General features: G+C 39.5%; 1 protein-coding gene across 1 annotated transcript in view; it reads right to left on the reverse strand.

Annotated features, from left to right (window-relative positions):
* Nucleotides 1-723: 723 nt before the first annotated feature.
* Nucleotides 724-11,228, reverse strand: part of znf644b (zinc finger protein 644b) — a 34,758-nt gene continuing 24,253 nt past the window's right edge. Inside the window, exons 3-7 of the mRNA XM_034882299.1 lie at nucleotides 7,410-10,136; nucleotides 5,208-5,783; nucleotides 3,627-3,740; nucleotides 3,161-3,251; nucleotides 724-2,267 (exon numbers count right to left, since the gene is read on the reverse strand). Of these exons, the coding sequence (XP_034738190.1) occupies nucleotides 2,090-2,267; nucleotides 3,161-3,251; nucleotides 3,627-3,740; nucleotides 5,208-5,783; nucleotides 7,410-10,122 (3,672 nt within the window). The 5' untranslated portion in view covers nucleotides 10,123-10,136 and the 3' untranslated portion in view covers nucleotides 724-2,089. The remainder of the gene's footprint in view (nucleotides 2,268-3,160; nucleotides 3,252-3,626; nucleotides 3,741-5,207; nucleotides 5,784-7,409; nucleotides 10,137-11,228) is intronic.

Consider the following 11,228-nt stretch of genomic DNA (forward strand, 5'->3'; position numbering starts at 1 on the left):
TCAATGCTATTGACCAATCTGCTTTTGGGTTTAAATAGATAGAAATATCAAAATAGATATTTGAACAGACAAGGTGATTTCGTCTGACGTTTTTTGAGAAAAATAGCTCAAAATGTTTTAAATTGGCCTTTTTACATTTCCTAAAAAGCACTGAATTTGGACGTAAAAAGGTTTTTGCCTGACAGCAACAATATCGTCTTCATGTGGTAAAAATCTTGTGTCAAGGTGCCTTGGTCTATTTTACCATATCTACATTATAAATTCAACTTTACACAGCGTCACTAATAAGATAAATTATTTTATCTGGCTGATAAACAATAATTCACTTGTTTATATCATACAGTGACAGTTTTGTATCATGCAAGTGCTCTTAATGTCACTGATTTCCATAAAAACATCTACAAAAAAGCTGTCTTAGAATCGGACCAATACTAACTCTAAAAAATTATCAAGCTTGAGTAAGGAAGTAATGTTTTGTTGATAGAAATGTTGAATAATGTAACAACTTGTTATTCACGGAGCGCTACATGTCTACAATTTAAAAAAGTTAAATCTTTCAAGAAAAAAAAACAGATAAATACATAGAATTACATTTGGCCATTAAAGCTAAATATTGTGCCTAGTTTCTGTCTCCCCCATGAGGAATTCTAAGTAATGACACTGTCGGCGCACCCCCCGCCCCCAATGGCTTGAATGTAACGGACATTCATTTATGTCAAAAAGTTACGCACTAAAGCTTCAATAAACACATACATTCATATTCATTCAGTACAGATGCTAAGAGGGTCAAAGGAAGACAAACTAAAGCTGTGTATGACAAAGTAAATGTCCTGGGCAAAAGACAAAGTGCTATGTTCCAGTGATGGACCCTGAAAAAGTTAAATTTATCCTTTTTTATTTATTTTTTTAGATGACATGTCATCTTTGTACAAATACCTTGCATAGCATGTTGTTTTCTGTCTGAAAGTATAGATCTGTCTCTTCTACCTGCAAAACAAGCATCAAGTTTCCAAACTGAGATAAGTTTTGGAGAACAGGTTCTGAACAGTGGCCTTTAGACTGTTCAATAGGAAATGTCAGCATGATGTCACTAATTACAACCCGTCGGAGATACAGAGCTGCCACAATGAGAAAATTAATTCTCACAATATGTTGTTATAGCTGGAAAGGTTTCTTGTTATAACTATAGAGTTTTCTCATTATAAAAAGTTTTGTTATCACAGCTATAATGAAAGCCAGATTTCAGAACCTAACGCGAATGGTTGAAGGTTAGGCAGAAGAACAGTGACAGAACAAGCTGTCCTCACATAACGCAACATCTTGAATGTCACTTTGATTAAGAGAGCTGATCTCACGGATGCAGGCACAGAGAGGTGAAACCCTACAAAGCATCCACAATCTAATGACAGCCCTGTGGATGCTGCTTAACAAGGGCAGTTGTTTTTATTTTATCTCTTAAAAAGTAAGACATGAACTTAATGAAAATGCTCAAGGTTGTGAATTTTGCTAATACAGGAGTGGCAATGCTCATTTGAACTATTCTTGTTATGACAAAAAGTTTCTCATAAAAAGAAGTAAGATATTAAGGAATAATGAGAAATTTTCTGCTCATGACATAAAAAGTTAGAAGAATTGAGATATACAGTATATCTATTTTTTCACTGTATCATGATGTTTTCTCATTAGAATAAAATGCTTTTATAACAAGGCACTACTCTTTTTCATGACAAACATAGGAGAACGATGTTTTTCCAACAATGGCAGTTCTGCACTGCCGGACCAGCTTCATACTGCCACTGTGGTTTTTCTACAGTGGCAGTATGATGCATAAGATGAAGATGCAATGAAGTTTTAAAAAGCTACATTGATAAGGCAAAGCATAGCATTAAAATTTCATATCAAGTTTTGCTAATATATATAGTTTAATTAATATATACTATTGAGTAGTTAATATATACTATTGGGTAGTCTGGATGAACTCTTATATACATCTATAAACAGTTGTAGGACTAATCTAAAACAAAGTGTTGATTATACATATAAACAAAGTGCAAATTCGAGTAATTGGAAGTTCTCAACGGGTAAAACTCTACTCAAGATCAGGGTGCTGAGGAGACATACTCATTTGTATTTTGTGATGAAGACCCAAAACGTCGACCATCCCTGTCCCTGAATGGGGAACGCTGGTGTGCAGAAGGTGCCTCTGTAAGTGCTTGATCCAGTCCTCCTGGATGGACAGGGGACCCTGAAAGACAAGGTCACAGAATCTGCAGAAATAGAAGGAGAAGCAAGTCACTGTTTCTAGAGTTATTGCACATCCATCCTCTTCCAGTGTGAAATATAAGCAGTTAAAGATATAAAAGGTTTGGCATTGAGTAATGAAAGTCGTGCATCTAGAGGGGCGTGCATTTAAAAATATCACCGCATGCAATTGGATAACACTACGACCAATCACCACAACACACAGGGTGAGGTATCCAGAGCCCCGTACGCTTAGCTACCAGCGGAGCTAACGGGTAGATTAAACTGTCGTCATCTATTCAGCTCGCCTCTGGTCCCGCCTTTATCGGATATATATACCTCTGACAGGAGACAGGCAGCTAGCAGATAGTAAGGAGATGTTTTCCACAGTGTGTTCTGGGGACAGGCAGCTAGCAGATAGTGAGATGTTTGCTGTCTGTGACAACAAATGTTGTAGCCTAAAACACGCGTGAAATCACTTAAAGCACCTTTAATGAGTAGCATAACTTGATGCCAGAGTAACTTGCTGAGCAAATTCAAATGATGCTGTAGTGAGAACTTTTGATTTCAAGGTTAACAGGAGGCTGTACCGGAAAAGGATAATCAAGAGAGGGGAAGCCAGATAGGGTTCATTGACAGACTAGATCACAACCTGGGGATGGGCCTCCAGCTGACGTTCTGGTGACTAGAAAATATCACAGGTTTGGGCAGGCGTGTCAAAAAGTGACAAAGCAGCATTGCAGCAATAGACCACCTTCTGCACTCTCTTACCACCCCCCCCCCCACCCCCACCCCCACCCACAGGTTTATAGCTCATTTCTTTCATGTAGAGCCTACTTATGTAATATGTATCTAACTGGGTAGAGAGTCTCAACTGAGAGAACCATGGTTACATTATGTAACCTTCAATTCCATGTACCTGCACGTGAGCGTGTACATCTCAGCATTCAAGGAGGGTACAATCTTCTTCTTTAGCCCAGGCCTTGGCTTCTTCTGCTTATAATCATAGCCTAAAAGGACAAAACACTGCACTGCTTAATCTGAGGGAATGCATTAAGTTATCATTGACAAGAGGCATAAAGAAGAAGACATACTTTACATGTTAATCCTCAGGGAGGAATTTCAGTTTTTTCACAGTTTTTTTCACAATTTTACACATTACACATGGCCAAAAATATATATACATACAAAAGGGACGTCAGAAGGAGGGTTCTGCCCCTTGTTAGACATAGCTGGCAGCTCTAACAATGTGGAACTCTTAAAAAATAAAAATTCATTTTTCTAGATTGAGACACTTGATTACGCTGCCTAAACCACTTGTTTCTTTGCATGGCATAGGACACACATACGTTGACATTTTGCTATAGCATTAGTCAGAAACCTACCTGGTCCTTCCAAAATGGCAATCCTCTTCCTGTGTGCACAGGCTCGAAGACGACCAGGAAGCATTGGGAAGGCACTGTTACACTGAATACAAATCTTATTCAAATCACATTCCCCTGAAAAATAGAACATTGGAAAACCAAATTAACCTTAAAGAAAATAAGGAAAACAATCAAAATGTTCAGGTTGAAATGATGTGACTTTATTTTCTATCTGCTTAAGGTTTGATGGAAATTAGATCGGATGATATTCTTAATACAGTGTAGCTGATGTGTATGTATCCAATCATTGTTTAAGAAGATAATCTAGATACTGTATTATTTAAGAAGAAAAACATTGTAGGATAGTGTTGGAGTTTATGCAGTAATTTTATTATCAAGAAAAACTGTTACTCCCTGTGTGCATTAAAGTCTTCTTCCACCTGGTTTCATTCTAAGCATCTGATTTGCACTCTCCTGTTTGAAGCGTGTTACTGGTTAAGTTTAACACAATCTTGTGTCTTTAGGGGGGCTATTTTCACATACACCACCTCATGAGATTCACAGAGACTTCATAAACTGTGCAAAAAATCAGAAATGTGTTAGTCTTATGACAGAAAACTGGCAATAATAGCGCACACCATTGCCTGTTAACCAAAATATTTGTCAAGTAGTTATCCCAAAAGATCTTTCACAATTAAAAATAATTAGATTTTACTTTCCAAAGTAATTTTAGCTTCAAGAAAAGATGAGAACACGTTCCCAATGATACAAAAATATGTGAACTACTGTACAACTCAATCATAAAAATGTATTGTCATTTTTACCCTTATGCTATACAAATTGTAACCCAAATCCGTTTTCAGGATAGGACACAGAGAAAGCCATCTTTGGAGGACATAACAGTTGTAACTGTAACACCATAATAATTGCAATCACCATACAATTTAGTTTAACTTCATACAGTTTAAAACAGAACTTGGCAAAGAGCAATTTGACTTTAAATCTTTATCTTTAATCTTATCTTTCTCAGTACCTGACTGAAAGTTGGATTTGGACAGACATTAAACAAAAATTGTGGAACCACGGATGATGGGCTTCCAACTAAACATCAAGAGGATCTCATGATTTTTTAATATGAACTTCAAAAGCACTTTGGCAACATTCAATCTATTGTATGCGTTTTCCACAAATAAATGATTGCAATCTATTCTCACATTGTTGAAAAGGCCTCCACTAGCAGTGTACAGCTTTCTGTAAAGAGATGCTTTGTACGGGGATAACGCATGAACGGTCTAACTGAGCAGTAATGTGCTTCCGAGATAAAAAGACGGGGTATATTTTGAAATGCTGAGTGTTTTTGCCATATATCTACAAATCAGGTATACTTCACATAAATACTGACCATCTCCCACATTTTAAAGATTTATTTGCTAACCCACCTCATCCTGGGATGATCTACAAATGTACTTGCGGAGACTGGAAACCTACCCAGGATGCTTTGTAAGTAATGTAATTTACTGTATATTTACAGTACAGTACTATTACTGGGCTAAAAACTTCAAACCCACATTTTTTAAGAAAGTAGTGTGTGAGCCTCCATACCATGAGCCCGGCTTGGTTCCACACTGGTCATCTGTGTCTCCTCCATGTAATCTTTGGTCAAATCACAGAGCTTCCGGGTTGCATAGGCTTCCTGGTTGTTTCTCGCTGTAAGCTCGATACTTTCCTGTCTCATCTCGAGCAGCTCAACTAAAGTGCTTGAGCAAGCCTTAGTGCCTCTTTGTGCGTCTTCCTGAAGCTTCTTCCTTTCCGAAAAGGCCTCTGTCTCCTGTTTTGGTAGAACACTGTCCAATAAAGGATCTGGACTCTTCATCTCATACTGTATTTTCACTGGGATGCCCATGCACATCAGGATCAGGCCATTGCTGCCGAACTTCTGAGACACAAAGGAGGGGGAAGGGAACTGGCTCTTGTTAAGGACCTGAAGAATGTTCTGATGTTCCTTTTTGTCCTGTAGCAGTTCATTTAGGATGCACAGCGGGGACTTACTGGTGCTGGTAACACTTTTACCAATTCGTTTCAGGTGTCCCCTCACATGGTTGGACAGGCCAGTATTAGTATCAAACCAACCCCAGCACAGGGGACATGTGTGCTCTCCATGGCTTTCTGGCTTAAAAGCTGAAATATCAGAAAAAGGTTGTCACAAAAAATGCAATTAAACAAAAAAAAAAGCTAATATTTATGATGGATTGCTTTATAATCCTAAAGCCTTCATACAACAATATCACTGCAGCAGTAAAATTAAAAGAGGCAATAATCACTGTTTATATAACAAAATCAAAGTTATCCATGTCTCTCTCTGTCTGTCTGTCTGTCTGTGTCTCTCTCTGTCTCTGTCTCTCCCTCTCTCTCTCACCTCCAACCGGTCGAGGCAGATGACCGCACACCCTGAACCATGGTTCTGCTTGAGGTTTCTGCCTCTTAAAAGGAAGTTTTTCCTTGCGTCTGTGGCTTAGTGTTTGCTCTTGGTGGGAACTGTTGAGTTTCCGTAGATAACATCACAGAGTACGGTCTAGACCTGCTCTTTATGGAAAGCGCAATGAGATAACTGTCGTTGTGATTTAGCACTATATAAATAAAATTGAACTGAATTGAATTGAAAGGGATTGTAAAAACAATGTAACAATGTGAAAGGGGTTGCTGGTTGTGAGGAACCTACAGAGAATTATCACCCGTATCTGCAACTGCCCTCAACTTCACATAGTTAATAGTTGAGTTTCAGGTCTTTGTTTAGCTGTCAGGACCACGACTTTCAAACTCTTATTTTCACTGCTTTCATACCGTTGATTTCTGTTGCATCTGTCTATTTATTTTTTAGCAAAAAAACTTTAAGAACCTACTGCACACTACCTACCCAGCACAATACAGCAAACACACACACACACACAGGGAAACTAATAAAACTCATAAGCTTAGTGGATCATTTATCAGTTTAAGAGCCAGATATTTCCATAAGGGGTTGGTAGAGAGCAAAACAGAGCCACAAGAGTAATTGCTAGATGTGTAAAAAGAAAAAAACACCTTTTCTAACAAATTCGCCATATCAACTTAAAAAGTAAATTCAGTATTGCATTTACAACAAGTGGCCAAATAATTGCGGGTTTGAGTAGCATGCACTAGTAGTACAGAAGCCTTGCAAAAAAAGAAAAACATTACTGCAGAATTTAGCCCTAATGCCAGACAAGAAAGTCAATATTGGAGGATTCTGCAAAACCAAGGATAGCGTTCAATTTTTTTACATGCACTGCAAACATTTTGAAATTCTCACCTTTTATAATATATGTACATGACAGCGGTGTGCTTAAGGTTATAGAAGATTGTGATTCCAGTTAATAAGACCAATAGACTACAGCCTTGTTCGAGGCTCTGTGAGGCTGCTTTGAGGTAAAAATACTATCGTCAGCCAGCCAATATGCTCACAATAACAATACTAACGCATTGATACGCAGGTAGTGTATAATTTTTGCCATGTTCCCCATATTAGCTTAACGTGTTATCTTGCCAAACATTTGCCAATTAGCACTAAACACAAAGTACAGCTGAGGCTGATGCGAATGTCATTAGTTTTGCAGGTATTTGGTCACTAACCACAACAATGGAAAAAAATCTAATTTTGATCAGATGACTGTGTGGAATTAAACGATAATGTTGTGTACCAAATGTCATGGCAATCCAAGACATTTCACTTAAAACCAGTGGTTGGTGTTTATTTGATTATGACAATAGTTGAATTATTACTCATACTTTTTCTCACTCTCCTCGTGCCACAGGGGATTCTTCTGCGGATTCGTGGCTGACGGTCTTGCAATGCCACTTGCTCTGGCGAAACCATGTGCCGAGCGTTATAGCTTAAGCCAACGCGGTGAAGGTGCCCTCGCACATGATTGGAGAGACCCACTCCAGACTGAAACTTGGCAGGGCAGTATGGACAGGGCTTGTTTTCTACGCCTGGTGTGGGGAAAACATCAAAGCTGTCACCTGTAGACATACAAGGCGGCTCTGGGGAATCATCACATGCTGTTGTTTCGATATACTCCTCCTTGATTATGAGTTGCTCTATGTCACTGCAGTCTTCATCTCCATCATCTTCATCCTCAAGTACATGAGGGCTTTGGTCTTTGGCTGAAAACCTCTGCTTTTTTCTGAAATACCTCCGAGCATACGGGTTCCTTACATTCTTGCTATCCAAGAAGCTGCCTGTAGCTTCACTGGTGTCAGCACTGAAGGTTTTGCTTCCCTCACAGCCTTTCTCTAACTCCTTATCTGCAGACTGTTTCCTGAGCCTCTGGCAAAGCCGTGGCAAAATATTACCATTTATATCGTCAATGGTGTTATGCAAGGGCTTTGACATTTTTCTAATTGACAGAGAATTTTGGTTTGTATGCACTTGTAAACTCCCTCTGGTTGGGTTGTTCTTGTCACCATGACAGAACATCTGGTCTAATTTTATATTTCTGGTTGATAAAGAATCAGCGGTTACAAGACAGTTTGCCTGCTTTGAGCTGCCAAAAGCCCTGCAGTCATTGTTTTCAGCGTCTACAGCCACACAGGTGATATCTGTTGCCACAGCTAATCTTTCTACTGGTTTGAGGTGTAATTTTCCATGCTTGTCCACCCTCCACAAAGACGGTGACACCATCTTTTTGCTGTTGCCAACATGGCACCTAAACTGATGAGAATTAAATTTCTTTTTTTTTGACTTTTGAATGTAAATGTTCCCTTTTTTAAAAGAACAGTTTAGGAAATGAGCTGTTTCTCCTAGAGTCGGCTTGAACAGATCTGGTTTAGACGTAATAATGTTGGGCTGGTCAGTAACCGTTTTACAATCACCACAGTGTGATCCCAGATGCTCCAGCTCAGAATGCCTTTCCAATACTACTTTGTCTCTACTTGTGAAAAAAAACATTTTACGCTGAAACTGAACATGGTCCTCTTCCTCTGCATCATTAGTGTGAGTCACTTTCCTGTATTGAGGCTGGTGTGCGTTGAGGTGTGCAACTTGCAAGTGTGCTTCAAGTGCCTGCTGTGTCAATGTGATGTAGTTACACTCCTCACAAAAGTAGTAGTGCTTCAGATTATTATGTGTTTTGGCGTGCTGGACAGATATTTTAGGGCAATTACAACCAAATACACACTGAGGGCACTGCACTGTGGTAACCTTGTCTTCCAACTCAGTGTTTTCAAGACCTTTGATTTCTTCTGTAAGTTTTTCCAGCCTGTCTTGGTGAATAATGATGTGCCTCATGAGGGAGTTGCTATCACAGAACCGACACCCACACTCCCTGCATATAAAGGGCTGTGAAACATTCTCACTGTTCACCTGATTATGCTTGCCTAAATGATACATCATATGTTTATGGAAATGTCTTTTTTCCTTGAAATTAACATTGCATATTGTGCATGAAAAGAAGAGTGGATTGTGTTCAACTTGCTCTTGCTTCAACTGTTCCACTTTTGAACTACAATTGTCTTCATCTTCAGGGTCAGTTTCCTCATTGCAGCTTTCCTGTACTGTGCTATGAATATGGTCCTCAGAGTCAGAGGCTATGTTCCTTGAAAGATCTTTGAGTGGCACATCAGAATATCTAATATCTGATTGGGTACCCAAAGACTCATCTTTGTTGACAATGTCAACATTTCTAACACGATTAACACTGCAGTAAGAGAAAGGTCTGTATGTGTGATTTAAGCTGTGGTTAACCTTTTCTAGAGAGCCTGACATGGTTTTTACATGTGTATTGTGCTTCCCGCGTCTCTGGTGCATCGCTTTGGTCTCCATCCTTCTGTCATTGTGCAAGGACTCTCTCGCTGAATTCCATCCTATTACTTCAGCATCATCATAATCATCCGAGGAGCTTTCTGACTGTTCTACGTCCCGTTGAGATCTTGTTTTCATTGTCTGTTTTGTCAGAGGTTTGCTAATGTGCATTTGCTCTGCACTGTCTGCACCTGACAGTTTGGAATAGGCCGGTTTGGACTTATTCTCCTCCGAGTGAGACAGTGGCGTGTTGACACCTGGCTGTGTGGCCAGTGTTTTTACGATGGGCCCTGCTGTGTTCTTCCAAGCGTCTGATTGAAGCTCACTAGGTGGTGGTAACACCTCAGGGCTCTTGTCCTTCTCCGCTTGCCACGCGGCATCCAGGACATTGTTGGATAAAACAGAGCCTTTGTTCAGGACACAGTGTACCTCTGAGCTGGGGTGTGAACCAGGTCCATTAACAAGTGCTCCTGAAGGCAATAAATTGCCTGCTTGGGGAACAGCAGGGACACTGCTGTATACAAATGCATTCGGCTGGGTTCCATTTAAAGGGTTTTCGTGTTCATCTGAGGACAGACCTGCAGCATTGTTCTTCAGGGAGAATGTGTGAGTCTGTAATGGCTCCAGAGTACGACCTGGGCTGCCAGACACCAGCTCCACGTCTTTGTCCTCTTGTGCATTTGGCTTCAGATCAGACATAGTAGCAATACTTTCTGAAATATAAAAGGAATATTACACATTTGTTAAGTAGCCTCTATTTCTTATAACTTCAAGCAAGCCAAGTAAATACAATTGTCTAAAAATATTTCCTTCATTCCAGTGTAGTATTCAACCATCAAATGACAATGCAGAAAGAAATAATTCAGATGTAAATTACAAAATGCAACACTGTTGCCCAACAGGTATGGTAAAGTCTAGTTCATTTTTTCTTGTTCACGCTGACAATGTGGTGCTGTTAAAAAAGTTTTTTTTTTTTTTTTTCTCCATGAAATGAGAGTAGTATTATTCTCTGCCGCATTATGATTTTCCAACACCCTCTTTCGCCACCTCTATTCACAACAAACCCTGCTGTTAGCCTTGAATACCCTGGTGAGGATGCTTAATTATGTGAGCGTACCTCTGGGACACAACCTTCATGCTTCTCCCCCTAAAGTTCTCAGTCGTCTGCTAAAATTGACCAATTTCCATGGGAACAAAGTACACCTCCAATGAGATCATATTGCGTCTCATCACTCTGTGATGGTGCCAACACAGATCCCAGCATGAGACTGTTGTTACTTGAATCCTGACAAATTGGCAGGCACACAATCTGTCTAAAACACAAACACAGACCCACACAAAGAAAACATACGCTTTTGCGCATACAAATCATTTTATTTCAACCTATTAAATGTATGGTTTTGAGTTATTAAATATGATTGTAATCAGCATAGAACATGTATATGCTACATTTTATAACAGATTACACTATACTGTCCAAAGCTGGTTTAGTTATAAGTGTATGCTCAGTGGATTTGACATCCAGACCTGGTTGCTCTCTACAGGAAGCTGCGTTGCTAACAAAGTGGTAAATTCAGTGTTAATGAGTGGCTTCACTGTTACCACCTCAGAGGTAAAACCTTCCGAGCTCCATATTCTCCCCATCTGTTGTGGTGTAAGAGGTTCGAAGGAGGAACAGACGCTCTCCATTTAAACCCAACTTCACTGTTACCCCCAAACGGCAGGGTGGCAAAGCCATCAAAATATCTTGGTTTAAAATGTGTAAGCCTCATTAGCAGTCAACTCACACAATTTGGAGATATATA

The sequence above is a fragment of the Etheostoma cragini genome, chromosome 9 (genome assembly GCF_013103735.1).
Source record: "Etheostoma cragini isolate CJK2018 chromosome 9, CSU_Ecrag_1.0, whole genome shotgun sequence".
In the NCBI taxonomy this organism is placed as follows: Eukaryota; Metazoa; Chordata; class Actinopteri; order Perciformes; family Percidae; genus Etheostoma; species Etheostoma cragini.